Here is a 24,843-nt window from a genome sequence, read left to right as displayed (position 1 = left end):
AGCTGCCTGCCAGCAATTCAAATCCAATAGATGAATAAACAAGTAAACCCGTAAAAACAAAGTTTTTCACTATAAATCCTTTATATGCGTGGCGGCTAGAGTCCTCTCGTCCTCTGGCTTGAGATGGCTGCCACCTATGGGTCAGATGATTGTCTGTCAGTATTAAGCAATTGGTAATTAAATATTTAATTTGTTTTCCCTAAACAGTGTAAAATTTTGGGAATTTTTTTCACGAACATTAATTGTCTCACACAACGAGCCTGTGTGCAAAATGTCAGCTCGATTGGATCACGGGAAGTGGGTTAAAAAACGAGCGAAAGATTTGCACGGTCCTAAGCAAGCAAGCAAGCACGCAAGCAAGCACGCAAGCAAGCAAGCAAGCACGCAAGCAAGCAAGCGAACTTAATATAAAGGATTTAAAAACAACAATACTCCTAAATTCAGGCCGGAGGAAATTTGTTTGGACGGCCCAAAACGTTTGGTTGTTTATGATTGGTCCGAAAAGGGAAGTGACGTCTCTTCCCCCCTCCCAACCCCCCCCCCCCCTCAGAAAGTGGCGTCCACGTGGTATCGCACCACACGAGCACACTATGGAAACGCTCAGGAAGTCTCCCGCCAGAAAAAGTTCCGAAGTTGTCCTTAAAATATTCAATGATAGTAAATATGAAAGTGATCTCTAATCGACAACCGCAACGCAAAACAAAAAAATAAATCACAACCCAAAAAAAAAATGGCAATAATTTTGACACGAAAGAATAATATCCCCTCACTGTTAAGACTCTAGTACTTGAGGTTAAGTCCGGTGCATCAGGTTAACTGAGAAAACAGTCACTTTCTTAAGAGGTGAGGTGAGGCTATTTTTTACGACTATTTTCGTGTTATTGAGTGATTGAACTGATAATCGGTTTTACCGAGTAATCAAACCGACAGTGGGCTAATCAAACCGATAATCGGGCTAATCGCTTCAATAATCATCGGACATCCCGGCTGTGGCCCCCTTGTCCGACTCGTAGAGCATTCAAGTTGATAATCGAGTAATCAAAGCCGCGATAATCCGCAATCGATGTTTTAAAATGATGGGCGTCACGGTGGCGGGTGAGCGAGTGAGCGAGTGGGCGAGTGGGCGAGCGGGTGGACGCGGCGGTGCCTTGGTCCTTGTTGCGGCAGGCTCGCAGGGGTCGCTCCGGCACCGGCGGAGCCTTCACCTCCACCTTCTTGGGTGGAGAGAACTCCTCGTCCGCGTCGCTGCCGTTCTGCTCCTTCTCGCGATGCTTCTTCTTCTCCACCTAGATGACGCGGCGGGGTCATGCGGCGGGGTCGCGCGCAGCGGGGTCGTGCGTGGGGTCACAGGCGGGGTCACAGGCGGGGTCACAGGCGGGGTCACAGGTGGGGTCACAGGCGGAGTCACAGGCGGGGTCACAGGCGGAGTCACAGGCGGAGTCACAGGTGGGGTCACAGGCGGGGTCACAGGTGGGGTCACAGGCGGGGTCACAGATGGGGTCACACGCGGGGTCACAGACGGGGTCACACACGGGGTCACAGGCAGGGTCACAGACGGGGTCACAGGCGGGGTCACACGCAGGGTCACATGCAGGGTCACAGGCGGGGTCACAGGTGGGGTCACAGGCGGGGTCACAGATGGGGTCACACGCGGGGTCACAGACGGGGTCACACGTGGGGTCACAGGCAGGGTCACAGACGGGGTCACAGGCGGGGTCACAGGCAGGGTCACACGCGGGGTCACATGCAAGGTCACAGGTGGGGTCACAAGTCGGTTTCAAAAGACAAAGATCCCCCATGTGTAGCCTCACCAGGCTGTTGGGGCAAGTGCTGTTAGTGAGCAACTACGAAGGCCGGCACGGCACACGAGGGGATGGGTGGCCAGCACCACGCTTTGTCTCCCTAGTGGTTATGTTTACACACCGCACCAGGTAGTCATTTGAGGCTTTTTGTGTTTAGTTTGTTGTCCTTAGCCCACACCTCCGATTAGGGCGGTTGGCTACGTACGGTGGGAAAGAAGTTCAACATACATACATCTACTTAAGTGTTAAAGGCTCCTATACACTTCTAGATTGAGGCTGAGTCGACCTAGGGGAGGCCCAGGACCAATGCAGCTAATCGTCACTGGTGTTGGGCGTAAGCGGGAATCAAACTCGGGTTGCTGAGTTTGTAGCACAGCGCGCTAACCGCTACACTACCGCTCACATGCGGGGTCACACGCGGGGTCATACGCGGGGTCACACACGGGGTCACAGATGGGGCCATGTGAGGTCACACTCGTGGGCACACGGGGTCAGAGGAGGGATCAAGTGGGGGGTACATGGTCGGCGATCGTGCTTGCTTGGTGATTATAAAAGTAATCAGTCTCCAATGTCTTTGTTTTAGATGTCAAAACCATCTCTAAATCCGCTGCCAGGTGAAGGCCCCGCAGCATTAACCGGGGCGGCCGACAGGGCTGCGACCGCGAACCTCTGCAACGAGCGGCAAACGCGCTACCGCGCGGCCGTCCCACCGTCACGGCTTGCGCCCCCCCACACCTTCCTGCGCCGGCGCTCCTCATCACCGGGCCGGCGCTCCCTCTCCTTCTCCGATTTCTTCTTCTTTTTTTTCCGGCGCTCGCGGTGCCGCTCCGAGTCTGCGTTCCGATCCGGCTCGGCGTCCGGCTCCGGTTGCGGCCCGTCAGTCGAGCCAAGCGAAGGCGAGGGCCCGGTCTTGGCGACGGCTGTGACGGTTACGACGGCGGCGGCGGCGGCGGAGACTGGGGGCTCGTGCGTCCTGGCGGCGGTGGCGGTTGTGTTGGCGGCGTCGGTGGTCGCAGCGGTGGTCACGCTCGAGGCTGTTGTGGTTGTGGTGGCGGCGACGGTGGTGGAGGCAGTGGCGGGTGCGGCCGGCGAGCTGGTGGTCAGAGATGCCACCGTGGCGCCCACCACCTTGAGCACGAGGCGGAGCGGTTTGTCCGTCCGCTCTGCGGCCTCACACAGACCGGCTGGCAACAGAAACACGGCGCTCGCTCGCTCTCAATGGGGTCGTCATCATCGACTGTCCCGCTAAACACGTCAGGGTTGCCCAACGTCGGTTGCCGCTGGCCCACCGCGAAGCCCGACGTCCCGTCCAGATTCGGGGAAGATAGATGTTATTCTGCGTTGTGGTCTGGTAACCCGATCGCATCACGAGGCCGGTCGAGATGACTGGGCAACATCGCAGAGAGGGAACGCGACTGGTTCACGTGACGGCAACAATTTTTTCGAATAAAGTTTGTTTTGTTTTTGGGTTAGATCTCGGAAATATAAATGCGTCGTTAAATCCGCCACCACTGGGCACAACCAATTAGTAATGTTTGTCACGTTCTTTGGGTCTTTCGGTAAAGTCACGTAGAAAGGTTCAAAGAAAATAACAAAAAAGAAAATAACATTTTTTCTTTTAACCTATCTACGCGACTTTACCGAAAGACCCAAAGAATATGAATTCCTGCAGTCACAAAAGCTTTAAGTCAAGATTTAATGTTAGCCACATAAACAAAACGTGTCAATTAGTGACTACAGCACTTCAGCACACCGGTGTGTTGGAGAGTAAACCCACAATATTCACAATTTTTACTCAAATTGTAATTGTGAATACAATGGTCACGAAAGCCTACGTGTCAAACTGGCTTGATTCAAAAGTGGTACTTCTAGGTAGAGGTTGTACCTCTACAACAGTGACCATCAGCCCACACCAGCAGCCCACATCACCCTGTTCAATGCCCCTGTAGATGGAATCGAACAAGCAAAAGTATATTATTCCTCTAAACTAAAACAACTAAAATCTTGATTTGAAGCTTTCGTGACTGCAGGAATCCATACTCTTTGGTTCTTTCGGTAAAATCACGTGGGTAGAAAATAAAAATAAATCACGACGTTTCGATCGCAACACAAGCGACATAGTCAGCAGGTGAACTTCTGACATAGTCAGCAGTTCACTCCTGCTGTATCTGTTCCACCTGATGGCGGCCACTTGTGTAGCGATCGAAACGTCGTTATTTATTTTATTTTATACCTACGTGACTTTACCGAAAGAACCAAAGAGTATAAAACAACTAAACTATTTTGATTTGATTATTAACGTTTTTGGGTTTAGATCGCGTTATTTATAAATGCGTCGTAACCCTCCACCACCTGACACGGCCAATCAGTAAAAAAGTGTCACGTTGACAAAAGACAAATAGTTCACTGCTTTAGCCCACGCGAAAGCCTACGGGTTAAACTATTTTGATTTGACCAGGTATAAGGCCCATTGAGCTATGTAGCTCTTTCACAGAAGCGACCTGGCTTCAACAAAGTACAGCTCAACTAAGTGGCGTATCACGTGGACATGTATAGCAGCAGCCGAATACTCTTAACGCACGTTTCTAATTGTGGAGGGAAAAAAGTGGAGGACCTGGAGAAAAATCCACGTAACCACGGGGATAAAATGCAAACTCCAAATATACAGCAGCAGGCGTCAGGGTCGAGGATCGAACCGACGACCTCCTGCATACCAGGCGAGGTAGTTAACATATCCTAGCCAGCTTAAGACTTCAATCCCCGGTTCACTGTTGAATCACGTGGTGGGCCCCATAGCTCCACTCCACCTTGGACATTTTCACCGCAACATTTCGGCAGTTACGCACACGGCAAGATACGGTACAAGACTTCTACAGTACTGGGAATCTCTGGACTGCAAACCGGTGGGACGTGCACAATCATGAATGCGACTCAGAATCTGAGTCTTTACTTATACTGGATGAGGAATCCGATGAGCTATGAAACTCTTTTCCCACGGGTTTCTAGTAGACGCACGGGGTCAGAACGTTCCAACAACAATTAAAAAAAATTCTAGATTTGAAGCTTTCGTGACTGCAAGGATTCATACTCTTAGTTCTTTCGGTAAAGTCACGTAGGTAAAAAATGAAATTAAAATTAATGAAAATAAAACAATAAAATCACGACGTTTCGGAGGCAACACAAGTCTCCGTCATCAGGTGGGACCGTCACAGCCAGATGCAGCAAATCTGGCTGTGACCGTCCCACCTGATGACGGAGACTTGTGTTGCCTCCAAAACGTCGTGATTTTATTGTTTTATTTTTTATTAATTTTAAATAATAATAAAAAAAACACAATAGGAGTGCAAAGTATAGGAAAGGTAAAAAAAATAACTTTACATAACAAAAATATACAAATAAAATTAAATTATTGCTTTTAAATCTTACCAGGTAAAGGTTGACTGAGCTACTAGCTTCTTTTTCAGAAGCGGCCTGGCCACAAACGATAGCTCAACGAAGTGGGAATTCACGCCAGGTGAGCCGACACGGGCTACACGTGTCTCATGGGAAGATCAATCGACCGCTGTCCCGCGGTGCTGTGATGTAACAATCCATGTAACACCAGCGGCACGCCAGCTGAATTCATTGCTTCATGTCCACGGCGGTATATGGATATGCAAAGGATTGCTGTAGTACAATGTAATCATCGTCTGTTTTGAGATTCAGTAGAGAGCTGTGTTTTAAAATGCCCACTATAATGGCGAGTATCATCATCATCATGCCAGTTCCAATCACAAATAATTGTCATCATTATGAAAACCATCACCATGATTTCATTCATCACATATTGATAACTTTGATAACTCTGTTGACAAATCATGCCATCACCAGCATTATCATCATCATCACAACATCCACTATGACCAAAATCGCAATAATCATTCCGCTGATAACCATCCATATACGATGACCATCATTCCCTATGCTTGACGATGTCGTGCTGATGATGGATCGTAATAACATTTCGAATCAAAATCATCTCAAACACTTATCTCCATCACAATGATTCATCACCACCGTCATGTTGACAATAACCCACGTGATGATGCTTAGAACCTCGTCGCGCTGATGATCCGATAATAAATATTACAACAATCACCACCTCAATCCCAATGATAATTAACTACCCTCATCACCGCTGTCATGTTGACAATCATCCACGTGATCGTGCTACTACTGATGGCATGCTATTGATGATGATGACACCATCACATCACCACCACCACCACCAGCCACGTGAACCCACAAAGAGATGAAATCATCACAATCCATACCTTTGTAGTCGCGTCTCTCCGATTTGTGTTTCTTGTGTTTTTTACCCATAACTGCCGATGCTGCTGCTGCTATTGTCAATGTCTTCGCTTTGCTGCTGCTGCTACTGCTATTATTGTCATCATCACCACCGCCACCACCACCACCACCGCACTCACTGCCATTAAAATTCACATCTCCTACCGCTCGAAAACCCCGCTCCGAATTGCCTTCGGGCTCCGGTGAACGGGGCAAAGGTTTTCTCAGGCGCGTCGGGAGACTATCGAGACGGAGGGGAGCCGCGTGGGCCTTGAGGGAAGGAGCCCTCCTCCTCTCTCATCCCACCCGCGGCATTGTTTGGCAATAACACTCAGCGATGTGTGTGCGCGGTGTGCGATGCGCGGCGTGCCTGCGAAGCGAATTCTTTTGCGACGCTCCAATTGCGCATGGGCCGTCGTGCGCCCCGCGAAGGCAGAGTCGCGTCTCTCCGCCAGAGGGCAGCAGAAGGCAACAGCAATGGGGGGGGGGCAGCAGTAGGCAATAGCAATGGGGGGGGGGGGGGGGGGCCGCAGAAAGCAATAATAATGGGGGGGGGGGGCAGCAGAAGGCAATAGCAATGGGGGGGGGGGGGGGTGGGCAGCAGTAGGCAATAGCAATGGGGGGGGGGGGGTGGGCAGCAGTAGGCAACAGCAATGGGGGGGCAGCAGAAGGCAATAGCAATGGGGGGGGATGGGCAGCAGTAGGCAATAACAATTGGGGGGGAGGGCAGCAGTAGGCAACAGCAATGGGGGGGCAGCAGAAGGCAAGAGCAATGGGGGGGATGGGCAGCAGTAGGCAATAACAATTGGGGGGGAGGGCAGCAGTAGGCAACAGCAATGGGGGGGCAGCAGAAGGCAATAGCAATGGGGGGGATGGGCAGCAGTAGGCAATAACAATTGGGGGGGGGGCAGCAGTAGGCAATAGCAATGGGGGGGCAGCAGTAGGCAATAGCAATGGGGGGGGGGGGGGTGGGCAGCAGTAGGCAACAGCAATGGGGGGGGGGGGGTGGGCAGCAGTAGGCAACAGCAATGGGGGGGGGGGGGGGGGGTGGGCAGCAGTAGGCAACAGCAATGGGGGGGGGGGGGGTGGGCAGCAGTAGGCAACAGCAATGAGGGGGGGTGGGCAGCAGTAGGCAACAGCAATGGGGGGGGGGGGGCAGCAGTAGGCAATAGCAATGGGGGGGGGGGGGGTGGGCAGCAGTAGGCAACAGCAATGAGGGGGGGGGTGGGCAGCAGTAGGCAACAGCAATGGGGGGGGGGGTGGGCAGCAGTAGGCAACAGCAATGGGGGGGGGGGGTGGGCAGCAGTAGGCAATAGCAATGGGGGGTGGGTGGGCAGCAGTAGGCAACAGCAATGGGGGGTGGGTGGGCAGCAGTAGGCAACAGCAATGGGGGGGGGGGGTGGGCAGCAGTAGGCAACAGCAATGGGGGGGGGGTGGGCAGCAGTAGGCAATAGCAATGGGGGGTGGGTGGGCAGCAGTAGGCAACAGCAATGGGGGGGGGGGGTGGGTAGCAGTAGGCAACAGCAATGGGGGGGGGGAAGGACAGTAAGCACAATAATAAGGGGGGGGGCAGCAGTAGGCAATAGCAATGGGGGGGGGGGCAGCAGTAGGCTATAGTAATAGGGGCGGCAGGAGTAGGCAATGCAATAGGGGCGGGGGGGGGGTAGCAAGGGGGGCAGCAGTCGATAATAACAATGGGGGGGCAGCAGGGGGCAATTGTCCGACAAGGGGCAGCGTGGGTGACGTCATAACCCGAGTCTTTTTTTTAAGGGGGGAGAAATGACGCAATCAGCTGCAACAACAACAACAAACAGCAAAAGTGATTTGAGAATTTAAATAATAAAGAATAAAACATAATCAAATAATTCTCACGACGTTTCGGCCACAACGCAAGTAGCCGTCCTCAGGTGGAGAACAGGTCTGTCGAGGAGACAGTCTGTCTCCTCGACAGACTTTACCGAAAGAACCAAGAAGATTAATCCCTGCAGTCACGAAAGCTTTAAATCGAAATTTAAGTGATTTGAGAAGTTTAAAACGAACTTGGGTGATTGCGTCACGCGCTGCGTTGTTGGCGGTGCACGCACAAGCACAATTAACAATTAGCGAAACGAGTTACTCAACAGACGCGTCAATAATAGCGCTGCGTTTTAAACAATGTCCCTTCAAATTTCGATTTAAAGCTTTCGTGACTGCAGGGATTCATCTTCTTGGTTCTTTCGGTAAAGTCACGTAGAAGGGAAATAATAAAAAAATAAAACATAATAAAATAATTCTCACGACGTTTCGGCCACAACGCAAGCAGCCGTCCTCAGGTGAAGAACAGGTCTGTCGGAAAGACAGCGTCTGAATGAACACCACCAATGTCCCTTCAAACTCGCGCCACATTAAGAAGTGCTTTGAAGATGGGACACTGCCCGAAACGTCGATTATTGTTTCCTCCCCCTCCCCCCTTTAAAGGTCGCAGTGCTATTGCCGTGACGTCATGCGTGCGCGTGTACTGCAAATTGTTCTGTGACTGTTACGTCATCGTACGTTTCTCGTTTGATTACGTCATTTATTTTACAGATTCTGTAACTGAGATGTGACGTCGTGCAAACGCACGCGTATCTAAGGAGACGTCATCAGTTTCAAAGAAAAGTGAGATGGTGATGTCATGTCAGCATCATTGTCTGGTCCCATTGTTTACATTTAACCTGTACCTGAGATGTGACGTCATGCAAGAACACGTGTGCAAACCGATCTGTTTACAAATGCTATCTTATACATTAGATATGACGTCATTCTTTAGCGCACAAGTAGTGCAATGACGTCACGGATGTATTTGGGATGAGCGAGCACGCGCATGGAGCACATGACGTAATCCGCGAAGAAATAACCGGCCCAAATATCAGAATGTTCTAGATTTGAAGCTTTCGTGACTGCAAGGATTCATACTCTTAGGTTTTTTCGGTAAAGTCACGTAGGTAAAAATAAAAAATAAAAATAATAGAAATGATAATAGAAATAAAATAATAAATCACGACGTTTCGGAGGCAACACAAGCTTCCTTCATCAGGTGTAAAAAGGCACAGCTAAATACCTACAGTTATTTTGCTCTATTATTATTTCGATTATTTTTTATTATTTATTTTTATTTTTACCTACGTGACTTTTACCGCTTACGACCGTGCAAATCTTTCGGTCGTTTTTTACCCACTTCCCGTGATCCAATCGAGCTGACATTTTGCACACAGACTCGTTGTGCGTGACAATTAATTTTCGTGAATTTTTTTTCTTCAAAATTTTACACTGTTTAGGAACAAAAAATTATATGTAATTACCAATTGCTTAATGGTGCCAATCAATCATCTGACACATAGGTGGCAGCCATCTCAAGCCAGAGGACTCTAGCCGCCACGCATATAAAGGATTTAGAGTGAAAAACTTTGTTTTTACAGGTTAATTTTGTATGCTATCGGCATACCCCATTTTCATTGATTTTACCCGAAATTACCTCTGTCACTTATGATTGCAAGTTGTTGCGAGTCAGTGACTGCTTTAGTGTTAAAATATGGTGCTTTATTTTTTAGGATAGTGTGTTTATAATATAATTTTACGTAGATATCCACATTTATTTAATATTTTTCTTCTGCAGTTTTTATTGAAAATGAAATATTTGATATCTCAAAAATGTGATAGACAAAAACTGATGTCAGATTTGGAATCAGCACCACAAATTACCTTAAAAGCGTTGGAATACCTTATGCCAGAAAAAGTGTGTTGACCAGTGTTACCGTCACTTTCTGTAAAGGAACGTCATTTGAAGCGACTTTGCCGAATAAACTATTAAATGCCCTTCGACCTGCGTTCGTGTAAAAATCCACCCACTCATGAATATTAATGAGGGGGGGGGGTGCCTCATGCGGAGTGACGTCACGCGGAGGGCCTCATGTGGAATGACGTCACGCGGAGAGTACTCGTGTGGAGTGACGTCACGCAGGGGTGGGCCTCATGTGGAGTGACGTCACGCAGGGGTGGGCCTCATGTGGAGTGACGTCACGTGGGGGTGGGCCTCGTGTGGAGTGACGTCACGCGCGGGACACATTCTTGGCTTTTATTTTTTCGGTAATGGCACGTATGTGAAAATAAAATAAAATTTTAATAAATTAAATTAAAACACGACTTTTCTTATTATAGTAGTTAAATAGCGGCTGCACCAGTGACTATTCAACTTCTAAAGGGAATTTTTTTTGCAGGTTAATTATTTTAATGCGTAAAGTTAAATTAAGGTTCCCCATCAAACAAGTTAAATAGTTAATATTAATGAACGTATGAAACATTGTATTAATATTATGACGTAAATAGCGACTGGAACGGTGACCAATCACAGAGTTTCCCTTCGGTAACTCGCGCGCCGCAGTTGCCATGGTAACGGTCGAATTTGGCGGCAAAGTTGAAAGTAAAATAAAGTTAAAAGTGAAAAGTTTTAACGGAGACAAAACGCACAAACACCAGGAACTCGGTGAGAATCAAACGCTCAATTATAACAACAACAACATTGCTAGAGGTATCTTGTTCGCTGCGTTGATTAAGTGCGATGTGTAAACTTTGAATGCGTTCTGATCGCTGGTAAAGTAAAAACAACGCCGCACTAGGCCTTGGTTTGGGCCTAGCGAAGGCTTCGCTGATTACAGCGTAAACACTCTATAAACGTGTTAATTGCTTACATGTTGTCGTTTATTGTACGTATGCAGACCAATCGATGCCACAGCAGCTTGTGTTAAAACTAATGAATGCGTCCGCGTTGATAAACGTTAGTTTTTAGTATGTCGGCGATAGCGTGGGCTTTTAAACGGGATAGCAGAGTTGCGGTGATAACGTTTAATAAATGTACGAACATACACACAGCAGCTGGTGTTTATACCGCTAACGCGATGTGTGTTGCTTCAGTGTTTAAGTACTGTATAGTTTTCAAGTACCGTATAGGCTTATAGCCAAGTGGCTGATTGAAGTAAGCGGTTTAAGTTATTTTCTTCAATGCGACTTGTGTTTGACCCCATTCGATGTATTTCATAAAGCGATGTTCTTTACACGACACAAGTAAATTTCGATTTAAAGTTTTCGTGACTGCAGGGAATCATCTTCTTGGTTCTTTCGGTAATATATATATATGCTCCAAGCATATATATATATATATGCTCCTGAGGACGGCTGCTTGCGTTGTGGCCGAAACGTCGTGAGAATTATTTTGTTATGTTTTATTTGTATTATTTTACTACTTCCCTTCTACGTGACTTTACCGAAAGAACCAATAAGATGAATCCCTGCAGTCACGAAAGCTTTAAATCGAAACGAAACAAGTAATTTATTATACCCCCTTAGTTTACAATCCATCGTTGGACGAAGGCTATTTGACCATACTTCACCACGCTGGTAAGTGCGGGTTGGTGAACGACATCACCACCCCCACAACCCCAGCTAAACTTTGTGTTGTAATGTGTCAATTATAGATTTGAAGCTTTCGTGACTGCAAGGATTCATACTCTTAGGTTTTTTTTCGGTAAAGTCACGCAGGTAAAAATAAATAATAGAAATAATAATAGAAATAAAAATAAAATTATAAATCACGACGTTTCGGAGGCAACACAAGTCTCCGTCATCAGGTGGGACCGTCGCAGCGAAAAAACCTAAGCGTAATGTGTCAACTTCTTGGTTCTTTCGGTAAAGTCACGTAGAAGGGAAGTAATAAAATAATAAAAATAAAACATAATAATACAATTCTCACGACGTTTCGGCCACAAAGCAAGCAGCCGTCCTCAGGTGAAAACCAGGTCTGTCGAGGCGACAGCGTAATGTGTCAATTTTATAGATTAAAATCGGCAGCAAATGTAGAAAATTCGCTTGGAGCGATTTGATCGCCGCGGATTTGGAGCAACGAGGGATTAGTTGATGTGCACGAACGAGTGGGTTACGGCACGGCAGGGCTGAGCAATGGCCAACAGCGTGGGGAGGGCTTCATCCAGCAGTAGATAAAATTCAGACTCGTGATGATGATGCATCGTATAGGCGGCGCGTGTGGGGAGCGGTGGTGTAGTGGTTAGCGCGTTGCGTTACGAACCCGGCCACCCGAGTTCGATTTCCGCTCACGGACAACACCGGTGACGATTATCTGAACCGGTTCTGGGCATTCCCCAGGTCGACTCGGCCACAATTGAGTACCCGGTGCGGTGTGTAAACATCGCCACTGGGGAGACAAAGGCGGCATGGCGTGGTGCTGGCTACCCACCCTCTCGCGTGCCGTGCCGGCTTTCATAGGTGCTCGCTAACAGCGTTTGCTCCAACAGTCTGTTGAGGCGAAACGGGAGATCTTTATATGTCAAAGGGCACCTAGCCTGGCACAAGAGCCCTGGTGTGACGTCTCCGCCATATACAGCAGTTGTATTGTATAGTGTGGAGTAATGAGATGCGGACATATGCCGGAGTGAGACGTTTACTGACTGATCATGAAGGAAGGACGACTTTGGGAGACCTGTTTCATGCTGTACTTTTAGTAATGGGACCCTTTTGCTAAGCACGTAATCAAACGCAGACGTTATCAAAGCATATTTGCGTTTTTTTTACCACAAGTATGTGTGGTAGCGCAGATATGATACCTTGTAATTGGTGTCTACTTGGTATTTGAATATCTTAACAGCTGACTTGAAACTTTCGTGACTGCAGGAATTCATATTCTATGGTTCTTTCGGTAAAGCCACGTAGACGGGAAAATTATAATCAAATAATACAAATGAAAATAAAGTGAATACAAAATAATAAAAACATCACGACGTTTCGATCGCAACACAAGCGGTCGATGACCACCGCTTGTGTTGCGCTGGAAACGTGATTTTTTGTTCACTTTATTTTAATTATTTTGTTGTGATTATTTTTTCTATCTTGTGACTTTATCTAAAGAACCATATAATGCCTTTACAGCTGTATAGTATTTACAGCAGATCGTGGTAAATCCTTGTTTTGTCATTAAATTCTGCCCCTTTTATTTATTCTACTTTTGTAATGACCCACGTCACTCGTGCAAATTGAGACTATCCCTGGTCTCTTGGGTTCTTAACTGGTTAAACAAATACACTTAACTTCAACTTCATCAAGCAGTGGATAAAAGACCGTGGTTGATGAGAATGATTGTTCATAATATAGGTTTTTGGGTCAGATCGCGTTATTTATAAATGTGTCGTAACCCTCCACCACCCGACACGGCCAAACAGTAAAAAAATGTGTCACGTTTTCAAAGGACAAAATAATTCACTTTATATTAAAATCGACACATTTATAAATAACGCGATCTGACCCAAAAACTTATATTATGAATAATATTGGTCGCGAAAGCCTACATGTTAAATTGATAATGATTGTATTTTGATCACGGTTGTAATTGCAGCAAAAGGGAGTTGAGCCATCCTGCGTTTTTCTGGAGCTGTCGACCCTCAAATCACAGCAATGGAGGTGGGAACCAAGGACTTGAAGGATGCTCTTCCAAGACACCATCCCATTGTGCATGTGGAGGTCATCCAGAAATCCGACAGGTACAAAAACAAAGACCCCCCCCCCCCCCGTATAGCCATAACAGACTGCTGGACAAGTAATTTTAGCCAGTACCTATGACGGCCGGCACAGCAACGAGGGGGTGGCTTTCCAACACCAGTGTTGATGTTTACACACAGCACCAGGTACTCATTTGAGGTTGAGTTGACCTAGGGGAGGCCCGTGACCGGTCCAGATGTCCATCACTGGTGTTGGCCGTGAGCGGTAATCGAACTCGGGTGGCCGGGTTCGTAGCGCAGCGCGCTAAACTGCTACACCACACGCACACACGTACATAAAGCACTCGACGTGAGGTTTTGAGTCTTGGTATCTCCGCTGATATTTACGCCTCGATTATATCGACAGCACGGCAAAGATGGAGGTCGTGGTGTCACACGTGATGGAGCTGCTGAAGAGGCACCCGCTAGTGCTGTCTGACATGTCTTGGGACTCGTTTGAAGACAGCTTCCTCCAAACCCACGTCCGGTCGGTGTCCATCACGGACTTGGACCTGGAGTTCAATGACCAACAGGTCACACTTTTTCCCTTCCGTCTTCTTTCTTGTTGTGTTTTTTTATTCTTATCTTTTGTCATATACGATCCAGTCATGGTTCGGGATGGGGACAAGGTGACGCACGGGGGTCAGGTGAGGGCCACTGTTTTCAAATCATTCCGAGTATTTTTTTGTTTGTTTCAAGTCGGAGGGATTTTCTGCTCAAGTGAACATTGAGGCATTGGTGCGCGCAACCGTTTACGGGCCTGAGCCCGTGTGTGGAAATTTCACAGTCTTGTGACAAGGGGGGCAAATCGCCCAGAATGCAGCTGATAATTGTTTGTTAACCAAATTACTGGATACACTTAACTTGGGTTATCTGTGTGCAGATTATCTGGGTTATGGATAAACCGGGCTTGTTACAAAAGGAAGATAAATACAAAAGTGTGTACGACGTTCATTTGTGTATTTTATGCACGTGCTGCTTCTATCACTTGCTGCTTCTAACTCGTGACTCGTTGACCGATGATTTTAAGAAACAAAAATAACAGACAACACTTTTTACGTCTTCTCCACCATCCTACGTACATAATACGATTTTAAAACCTAATTCACATTGATTATGTACGTTTTTGCAGCCACTTTGCAATCCAAATGCGCTTTCCTGGGTTGGACATTTCTCCTCTCATGCTTTCGCCACACACTACCATGGGCATCTTCAGGAGTTGTCTTGGCTCCTGAAGATGTTCTGCTTCATCAATGTTTTTGTTTTACCTAGGTCATCCTATCTCCGCCTCCCCCAGATCATATAGAGTCCACTGTGTGTTTACCCGCCTCCTCCCACCCCCCCCACCCCCCCCGTGTGCGCGCTATGCAGATGGTGGAGCTACTGCAAACACCTGTGGAGGTGCACGTGATCCAGCTGAATGACGAGGGGCCATCCATGGAGGAGCTGAACCAGGGTGACGAGAATCTCCCTGCAGCCCACCACTGGATCCTGCCTTCAAGTACACAGCCCTGACCCTAGCACAGTGACACTAGCCCAGACACTAACCTTTACACTGTAAGGTTAACATCCACACCTCAACACTAGCCATGGGGTTATTGCACTAACATGTAAACCTGACGATAATCCAACATTGACCAGCAGTGGATTTTGCCAAGAAGGATGTGCTTACTTTTTGGTTCTTTCGGTAAAGTCACGTAGAAAGAACCAAAAAGTATGATCATTGTTTTTTTACCCTTCTATCTGGCAACAAAACTGACACCTTTTTTACAAGGAGTCATGTTTGCATAGACCACAATACCTGCAGTCATAATGCAAACAAAAAACACAACTCTGATAATGTATGCACTGTCCTTGAAGTTGATTGGTCCACACCCGAGACAGCTTTCCTTAGAGCCTAGTCTCACATGGGTTTGACCAGATGACGCCAAAAGGCGCACAACTCAAAGACAATGCACCATCAGAGTATGAGAGCTCGGGGTAAGAATTTACACCATTGGAACCTAATTTTCCAGTAAAAAATATAATTGGTTTTCTACCCTTCTATCTGGCAACAAAATTGACACCTTTTTTACAAGGAGTCATGTTTGCATAGACCACAATACCTGCAGCCATAAGGTTCCAATGGTGAACCAAAACGTAATTCCTGCAGTCACGAAAGCTCCAAATCAAGGATGTGCTTGTACATGTACCAGGCAGGTGGGTTCACGTCACGTGTTTTTGTTGTGTAGCCGAATTCCATGGACTTTGGGAAAGTCTGGTCTACGATTCCGAGATTAAACTGCAGGTGAGCGAACGTTGCACCCTTGACACAAAATTGCAGAGAGTCTTCTTTTTTTAAACAGTTATGAAAAAAGTGATTGTTAAACCACAACTTGCCCTTTCGTCACAGCTGCTCAATTACGTGATGACGACACTGCTGTTCTCGGACAAGAACGTGAACAGCAACGTCATCTCCTGGAATCGCGTGGTCCTCCTGCACGGTTCGTTTTTGGGATTAGTTTTTTTTCTAACCAACGTTGAAAGCGTTAATTCATTAGCTCTGTCCGTCTGTCTGTAATGGGGGGGGGAGGGTCAGCATAGCTTTCGTAACGATCCAATATAAACGACATTTGAGTATAAAGTTACGTTGCTATTGCTAATTACCTATGACGTCGGTTTGTAATGTAACGTTATAACCGATTAAATACTTCCTGGGACAGACAGATTATGGAAAGCATTACAGAATTCAAGCCTTGTCTTTTTAAAATCAGGATCGGGCATGGAATTGTGTGCCCCCGATGCAGGAAAGCGGTGTGATGCCCCAATATTATTACTCGAGCATTCTCGGCCGTAGCTTTAAATGTTTACCTTTGAAACTGATCAAAGCTGTTAATGCTGAGATCTGATAGGTCACACATCTTGTTTTCTTGTCTGTCCGTTTCATCTACGCTAAGTCCGCTATTTACCTTAAGGATGCGTCCCTGAAAAATCCGACTTTAGGCGAAACAACCTAAATCGAAACCTATTTCACCACTGACTTAATTAAGTAAGTTAAGGATACATTCCTTGGGGTTATCTTTTTTGGTCAAAATTTCAGAAAAATTTGCAAAAACATAACCAAAGATGATACCCCAAATGTTTAAATTAATAATATACGTTAATACAGAGTACTCACCAGAGATGGTGGCTGAGATTGCATTTAGAGGCCTGGTGTAGAGTGAAGGGGAGTTTAGTTACAGTGCCAAGCAGTTGTAGACACTGAGGCGTGATCACCCGCCCAGGGGCGCCATGGCGTCGCGCGTCGTAACGTATACAGCCCCAGCTATTGCGTTCTTTCTTTTCAAATTTTCAAGACAGCTTTGTGGTAAATGGAGGCATTTTAAATTAAATTGCGTGCCCTAATTCGTTGGCGATGTGATAGTGAAAAATAGTAAATAGGAGCGAGGACTTGATGCAAAATGATTTTCCCCGTCTTGTGCTGTTACAGGACCTCCGGGCACGGGAAAGACGTCCCTGTGTAAAGCCCTGGCACAGAAGCTCTGTATAAGGCTGTCGAAAAGGTAAGATTCTCCCATAAGGCCGCGCCCTTAATCTCACCTGAGCATCTGTTTTATGTCATCCTTATCCCGCACCTCCGCTTAGCACGGGTGGCTATGTACCGTGCGTGAGAAGTTCAACCATACCTACGTTCATAGATGAACAGTGATTCACTTCCACCCCCAACACTTGGATGGATCCCACAATTAAGGGTCACTATGTAATGTTTTGCCAACACGTACTGACGAGCGTGGTCACGTCTGGTGACGCCACTACGAGCAACGTGGCGGGCACAAGTGGCCTTCGTTTAGCAGTGGATTGAAAAGAGCTGTAAATTGTTTTTGATGCAACTTTATCCAATTATCGCATTGGTTTTTTTTGGCTGATTTGTACTGTCTCGTCTGTAATTTGTATTTGTTACCGTCTCCTTCGTTACATCTCATTCTACCGAGCTCGCCTGTCGTGTTTTGATTTGTCTCGTTACTACACATTGTCTCGCTCACTACATATCATTGCGTCTTATTTATTGTTTCATTTGTTCTGAACGTTAGCAAGCTTTGTTGCATGTTCATAATCAACGTTTTTGGGTTTAGATTGCGTTATTTATAAATGTGTCGTAACCCTCCACCACCCGACACGGCCAATCAGTAAAAAAGTGTCACGTTGACAAAAGACAAATAGTTCACTGCTTTAGCCCACCGGTGTGTTGAAGCGTGAAACCACAACATTTACACTTTTTTACTGATTGGCCGTGTTGGGTGGTGGAGGGTTACGACACATTTATAAATAACGCGATCTAAACCCAAAAACGTTGATTATGAATAATATTGGTCATGAAAGCCTACGTGTTAAACTTTGTTTTATGTGTTGCGAGTGTATAAATCACTTTTAATTCCCTGCTTTGTCCTCCAGGTATCGATACGGGCAGCTGATTGAGATTAACAGCCACAGCCTCTTCTCTAAATGGTTCTCGGAGGTGAGTGTCTCATCGCCTGTTGCACGATGAATTGTTTTTTGGGACGTCTCTCCTCATCCCTGTATTCTTCTTCTAGTAAAATGCTGCGAGGTGGCATCACATGTAGTAATGTCATTGGCAGAAGAGGGCAGACCCTCGCTTATTTTTAGTGTTGGGTTAACGCTTTTAACGCTGGCTCTTTGTCTCCAAGTTTTGAACCGCACAATCCATTTGGCCAGTTTTATCTTGGGTACGTCCTTTGCAGCAACGCAATTTATCCTCAAGCTTTGTTCATATTGGATCACCTTTGCAAGAGTTGGTGCCTCACTGTCACAGACAACTTCGGTTGAAAATGTAAACACCTGTGTGTGTCTTTAACCGTTAGCGGGCGAGTAATTGTGTGTTACTGCTGCGTTGCCGTTTCGCAGAGTGGCAAGTTGGTGATGAAGATGTTTCAGAAGATCCAGGAGAGCATCGACGACCAGGAGGCCCTTGTCTGCGTGCTCATTGATGAGGTTTGTTGGCAGTACAGGATACATTTATGCTGCAGTAGCAACTTGCTTATGTCTTCTTGGTTCTTTCGGTAAAGTCACGTAGAAGGGAAATAATAAAATAATAAAAATAAAACATAATAAAATAATTCTCACGACGTTTAGCTCATCGGATTCCTTCAGCGTCTGACGCTGTCTTTCCGACAGACCTGTTCTTCAGCGTCATTGAGACGCTGTCTTTCCGACAGACCTGTTCTTCACCTGAGGACGGCTGCTTGCGTTGTGGCTGAAACGTCGTGAGAATTATTTTATTAGGTTTTATTTTTATTATTTTATTATTTCCCTTCTACGTGACTTTACCGAAAGAACCAAGAAGATGAATCCCTGCAGTCACGAAAGCTTTAAATCGAAATTTAACTTGCTTATGGACAAGATCACGTCACCCCGATCCCCAGATGCCTCTGTTGGCTCCCAATTCAATTGCACATCAACTGCAATAGGGTTCTTCAACTCGTGGCCTGCTGACCACCAGTTGTGGGCCTCAAAGGCTCTTTGAGTGGCCCACTAGGCTATGGCACACCAAAAGGTATGGTTTATAGAAATAAACAATTTGCGTGTGGTCAGATTATTTTGCTGCTATAAATGTCCACGTGATAAGCCACTTGGTTGAGCCGTCATTTGTGGCCAGGTCGCTTCTGAAAATTAAGTTAATACTTCAGTGGGCTTTAGCTGGTAAGATACAAAATAGTTTCGTTTGATTTGTATATCTTTAAGTGATTTTTTTTACATTTTCTGTACTCGGCACTCCTGTCGTGTTCTTGTATTGTTTGTTGTTTGAACGTTCTGACTTGCCCCGACTGGATATCTGTGAAAAAAGAGCTTCATAGCTCATCGGATTCCTTCAGTATAATATTCTGGTTCTTACACGTATAATGAAACGTCTACAAAGCACAAGTAAAAAGGGTGGAACGGGAGGGACCGAGCAAGGGAAGGAAAGAAAAGAAGCCACAAAGGGGTTCCGAAGGCACAAGGTTGAAATGGGAGGTTTTTACAGGAGACTTGAAAGCGGAGAGAGAAGACCAGGCAGAGTTGACCAGGGAAAGGAGTTCCAGAGAGTGGGGGCTTCGTAGCTAAAAGAGATGCAGTGTCACGAGAAGGATAAACATGGGAGATGGAGATGAGAGAGCTGTTGACGAGGATTGCAGATTCACGAGATGAAGCAAACTCCGGCCATCTCGATTACTGCCCCTCTTAACATCACGAATAGCTCGTGGCAGAATTGATCTTTTTTTTTTAAATGTGTTATGGGTTCGTGTCAACCCCACAGCCACTCAAGCAGGGGTTGGCAACCAAAGTAACAAGAAGAGCAATTTCTTTCGAATTTTGTAATAAACTCAATACAGTAAAACCTTGGATTGCGAGCATAATTCGTTCCGGAAACGTGCTTGTAATCCAAAGCACTCGTATATCAAAGCGAATTTCCCCTTAGGAAATCATGGAAACTCAGACGATTAGTTCCACAACCCAAAAATATTCATGTAAAAATGATTAATACAAAATAACTTTTTTATATTTTTATTATTGAAATTTTATATAAAGTAATCAAATGTATTAATTACATTTAATCGTGGCTGGTGTGAGGGAGACGAGAGAGAGGAGGAGGGGGCCATTGTTGCAGTACAGTTACTAAAGAACAGTCACTACACTTGGACACAAAATAACAAAAATGCTTCTACGCACACACACACGTGGTCACAACACTACAGTAAACAGTCTACGCTCGCACGGATGTTGACTATACGAGTGAGGCACGCCGACTGAGACCGAGCATGGGAGACGATTACCCACAATCCCGCAGCGAGAGAGAGAATAACCATCGGCCCAGTTGTGATCACGTGACGCTGGCCAGACAAAACGTATACGTACAACTCGTATTGCAAGACCTCGCTCGTTTATCAAGTTAAAATTAATCAAAAAATGTTGCTCGTCTTGCAAAACACTCGCAGACCAAGTTACTCGCCACGTGGACACGAGACGGTGGTCCTTGATAACTAACGTCACGAAGCAGTCCTTACGGAGCCGCCGCGTGTTGCCGAACCCCTGTGCCAGAGGCACTCTCAGTCCCCCAAACGAACTTTCCCGCTGCGTTTGCGCTGAAGGTGGAGAGCTTGACGGCGTCGCGCTCCGCGTCGCACTCGGGAACGGAGCCGTCGGACGCAATCCGCGTGGTGAACGCGCTCCTCACCCAGATCGACCAGATCAAGCGGTGAGACAGAATCGAGCGGTACACACACTGGGAACAGTCAACAGTGAAAATGGCTTCTTTAGAATCACTCTGGTTCTTTCGGCTTCTTTAGAATCACTCTCTGGTTCTTTAGAATCGTCATCAGCAGCAGCATCATTATCAGTGCAATTAGCAACATCAACATCACCAATATTGGCAACAATAGCAGCAGCAGCATAATTTTCACGATGAACAGCAGCAGCATAAGTGCGTCTTTGGATGTGCCTGTCTCGGTGTGTGTCTAAGTGCATGCACTTGACCCAACAGCCTGTGTAGGCTATACGGGGGATTTTTGTCTTGGTTGTATTTTATCGTCTAAGTTTGTGTGTATGCCAGAGTGTGCCGTGCCAGCCTTAATAGGTGCGTGCTCACCGTACTTGCCCCAAAAATTGTGGAGGCTACACGCTACACGAGGGATCTTTTGCCTTTTGTGTGCGGCTAGGTACTCCAATGTGATCATCCTGACAACGTCAAACATCACGGGGAAAATCGACGCAGCCTTCGTCGATCGTGCCGACATCAAGCAGTACATCGGGCCCCCCTCGGTCTTGGCCATCTACCAGATCTTCCTGTCTTGCCTCGTGGAGCTCATGAAGGTACGAGCAGCCAGCATCGTGCACCCGAGTGCAATCGTCACCCTAAATCTGCTTAATGCTTCCGCAACTGAATTGTCCGATGGAAAGCTTTTTTTGAAAGTTGTCTGAAAAAAAAACTTCCGTTACAGGAGATGCATTTTCTTTAACGTCGGTTGATATTCACGCGGGTTTGTGTTCTGATTTCTCTTTGCTTGATGGTTCTACTGAATATGTACATATTGCTATTGTTGGTCAGCCTAGCAAGAAAGCACGACTCCCATCATGCCATGCATACATGTCATGCATACATGTCATGTGACCATCACATTGCACGTACAATGCTCTTGGCCATGTCTTGACCACCAACTGAAAAGATGGCCGAGAACGTGGTTATTATTTAGACCACTAACACAGAAAGAGTTGAAAGTGTGGCCGTCTCAAGCAGCAGTGATACAGAACTGAAAATTGGTTTTGTCCCCATTAGGACTCATCAGTGCAGTAGAGTAATTTAAGTTCAATGCCGTTACCTTGCACGCCCGCAAGCATCATCAGCAGTTGCTCAGATGAAACTGCGATTAGCGGAGACTCTTCCATCGGGGTCAGAAGGACCACGGAAATCTGGCGATGCCTGAACCGCTTCCGTGCGGGTGTCGGCTGCTACAAAGCACATCTCGGTAACGTGGCAGCCATCTTGACCAAGCCCAGAACACGACCTGCATCTGCGCTAAAGAGCAGACGATGCAGACGATGCTTCGCCCATCTTCTGCAGTGTCGTTTGCTGGAGGAGCCACGGCTGATGATTCAAGCCCCATTACTCACCTTGCGTGGACATGTGCCGCCACCCACACGCGCTTGTCAGCGACATAACCTGGGTGCGATGGACACAAAATGAGCGGATGTCTGCTGTTGCCTCGAATAATCGAGAGTTGACTGTCGATGAATAAGCTGACCGGATCGAGGCTTGATCATGTGTGAGAGTGCAGAAGGGCATCATCCGTACACACCAACTGCTGAGCTTCCGGCAGCTGGAGATGATGAAATTTGCCGAAACAGACATGTCGCAGCCCAGCCTGTACCTCCACACCATCGCTAAGTGAGTTCAGCTCGCACCTCCTCCCAAGTCCTCAATTTGGGGGTGGCTAAGCATGCATAGGACATACTCTTAGTTCTTTCGGTAAAGTTACGTAGGTAAAAAATGAAATAAAAATTAATTAAAAATAAAAACAATAAAATCACGACGTTCGGAGGCAACACAAGCTTCCGTCTTCAGGTGAAACTGACGGAAGCTTGTGTTGCCTCCGAAACGTCGTGATTTTACTTTTTTTATTTTTAATTAATTTAATTTTTTACCTACGTGACTTTACCGAAAGAACTTAGAGTATGAATCCTTGCAGTCACGAAAGCTTCAAATCTAGAATGCATAGGACACACAGTGTAACCAAGGCCCCACCCCGCAGTGACAGCTGGCCCTGTGTAGCACAAGATGTACGCAGGACTGGCCTGTAAATACACATTAGTCTTTCAGTAGGAAGCAATTTTATTTTGCCGTTGTTCCTAATTCGGACGTTTGGCGAAATAAGGTAAAATTTCGCACATTTGGACCATTACCCCAGTATACAAGGCCTATTCTTTTTAAAAATGACATCACGCGATGTCTAACAGATTGTGAAAGACAGCTACGTATCTTTTGCTAATAGACGGGCAGTAATGAGCAGAACGGCCGCTGGGCTCAAAACACGATCCTCTGCAGTACGCGTTAAACACGCTACCACCACCACGCAGCTATGAGGTTCTTTTAGATGAACTGAAGTCCGTTGATTAGGCATGTAACGATGCGTCGATTAATCAGTTCTGATGATCGTGATAGGGGGAGGGTGTCTCAATACGGAAAGAGACATGTAATGAAAAGTCCATGTCGCTGTGATGAAACTGTTTGCGTTGTTTTTTATTTTCCTTCGTCAAACGGCAAAATGAAGAAAGAGCGAGGGCCTGAGTGGAAGGGTCCTGCGGAAACTCCCCTTCATCGCCCACGCGCTCTACGTTAAGGTTCGGAGCTTGATCGCACATCTTCTGCGCTAATTTCACACACACAGATCACACGCCCTTGGCTATGGCTCGCGCCAACGGGCACGTTTCATACGGCGTGTCCTCAGAATAACGCGGGCAGATGCACCGTCTCGTGCACAATAGGTTTCGTGGGACATATTCGGGAGATGAAAGTCGTAATTGCGAAGCTCAGTTTGATACTGGACAGGATTGCACATTGAAGTTTTCGCTTGTGATTTCAGGAATTTTTTTTGTTTTTTTACCTTCATTGCATTTATACGATGCAAAAAGAATCTAAAAACGCGACAAGCAGTGTAATTGGGGTGAATGACACTTTCTAGGGATGTGGTCGTCCTATGATGGATAGACTTGTATCCCGCCCCTCCCCCCCGCCAGAGGAATTTCCGCCACTGCCTCAGGTGATGAGCACCACCTCAATGCTCATCTAAGCAATAATTCGGTGACTTTGGTTTTGTAAATAGTGTCAATGTAAAGTGTCAATTTTGTTCAGAAACAATACAACTTTTATTTATTTTACCAGGTAAAGCCCACCGAGCTCTCGGCTCTTTTTCATGAGCGACCTGGCCACAAATGGTAGCCCAACCAAGTGGCTCGTCATCACGTGGAAATTTTACGGCAGGCGAATACTCTAAGCGCGTGTTTCTAAATGCGGAGAGTATTAAAACTGGTGGACTCGGAGAAAAATCCAGTAGAAAAGGGGGCAACCCACCATGCAAACTGGCCTGGTATTTTGAGGGCGCACTGCAGTTTGAAGGGGTTAAAACGCTGAAACACTTGACATGTCTTGAAAACAACTCGATTGTCCCTGCAGGAATCCACTACACTGTCATGCTTCCTGGAGGCGTTGTCGCAGGCCGTCGATCGTCAGTTCACCGAGCGCGCCAATCTCGCCTAGCGGACTCGGAATTCCGGCCACAAATTACGGGAACCGTGAATGACACTTGCCGCATTTGGGAGGTAGCTGCGGGGGTGTCCAGTTACCACGTGAAGACGTCTTGTTTTTTTCTCGTGTTGTCATTTAAAATCTGTAACAATGTTATTAATTTAATCTTTTATTTTTTCTTTAAGGGTTTGTCCAGTGCAATAATGGACATTTGTTTAAATGCTTTTATAAAATGCAATTAAAACTTGTGCACCAAAGTTTAGGTGTCCGATTGCTTAAGTTTACCTTCAGTCTTGATTTGAAGCCTTCGTGAATGGAGGAATCCATACTCTTTGGTTCTTTCGGTAAAGTCACGTAGAGTAGAAAATAAATCACGACG

At 46.5% G+C, this 24,843-nt stretch overlaps 2 protein-coding genes across 3 annotated transcripts; one reads left to right on the top strand and one right to left on the bottom strand.

Moving 5' to 3' along the window:
• Positions 1–551: 551 nt before the first annotated feature.
• LOC133355835 (bromodomain-containing protein 7-like) lies at positions 552–6,469 on the bottom strand. Its single transcript, XM_061573235.1, has 3 exons — positions 6,116–6,469; positions 2,538–2,986; positions 552–1,286 (listed from the first exon to the last, which is right to left on the bottom strand). The coding sequence occupies exons 1-3, from the start codon at positions 6,162–6,164 to the stop codon at positions 972–974; spliced, it is 813 nt and encodes a 270-aa protein (XP_061429219.1). The 5' UTR covers positions 6,165–6,469; the 3' UTR covers positions 552–971.
• Positions 6,470–10,358: 3,889 nt separating this feature from the next.
• On the top strand, positions 10,359–24,491 carry LOC133355814 (pachytene checkpoint protein 2 homolog). Of its 2 annotated transcripts, none has more exons than XM_061573208.1 (14): positions 10,359–10,632; positions 13,549–13,693; positions 14,058–14,223; positions 15,062–15,191; positions 15,922–15,977; positions 16,083–16,173; positions 17,160–17,232; positions 18,122–18,185; positions 18,593–18,679; positions 20,815–20,921; positions 21,382–21,535; positions 22,498–22,607; positions 23,491–23,560; positions 24,393–24,491. In XM_061573208.1, exons 2-14 carry the CDS (start codon positions 13,608–13,610, stop codon positions 24,474–24,476), a joined length of 1,278 nt encoding a protein of 425 aa, XP_061429192.1. In that variant the 5' UTR covers positions 10,359–10,632; positions 13,549–13,607; the 3' UTR covers positions 24,477–24,491. The 2 variants fall into 2 exon arrangements, with proteins under 2 accessions (XP_061429192.1, XP_061429193.1); XM_061573209.1 differs by having other exon boundaries at positions 10,526–10,677.
• The last annotated feature ends 352 nt before the right edge of the window (positions 24,492–24,843 follow it).

The sequence above is a fragment of the Lethenteron reissneri genome, chromosome 52 (genome assembly GCF_015708825.2).
Source record: "Lethenteron reissneri isolate LAM-NWPU_2019-01 chromosome 52, ASM1570882v1, whole genome shotgun sequence".
NCBI lineage: Eukaryota > Metazoa > Chordata > Hyperoartia > Petromyzontiformes > Petromyzontidae > Lethenteron > Lethenteron reissneri.
The sequence above is the reverse complement of the archived record's forward strand: the minus strand, read 5'-3'. Positions and strand labels throughout refer to the sequence as shown.

What these genes read in the sequence shown, in the direction of transcription:
- LOC133355835 (XM_061573235.1), bottom strand. Translation starts at nt 6,164, where the DNA reads ATGGGTAAAAAACACAAGAAACACAAATCGGAGAGACGCGACTACAAA. An exon ending in GGAGAGACGCGACTACAAAG is followed by an intron (nt 2,987 to 6,115) that starts GTATGGATTGTG and finishes TTCTGTTGCCAG; the next exon opens with CCGGTCTGTGTGAGGCCGCA. An exon ending in AGGAGCGCCGGCGCAGGAAG is followed by an intron (nt 1,287 to 2,537) that starts GTGTGGGGGGGC and finishes CGCGTCATCTAG; the next exon opens with GTGGAGAAGAAGAAGCATCG.
- LOC133355814 (XM_061573208.1), top strand. Translation starts at nt 13,608, where the DNA reads ATGGAGGTGGGAACCAAGGACTTGAAGGATGCTCTTCCAAGACACCAT. An exon ending in ATTCCGAGATTAAACTGCAG is followed by an intron (nt 15,978 to 16,082) that starts GTGAGCGAACGT and finishes CTTTCGTCACAG; the next exon opens with CTGCTCAATTACGTGATGAC. An exon ending in CCCACGCGCTCTACGTTAAG is followed by an intron (nt 23,561 to 24,392) that starts GTTCGGAGCTTG and finishes TTGTCCCTGCAG; the next exon opens with GAATCCACTACACTGTCATG.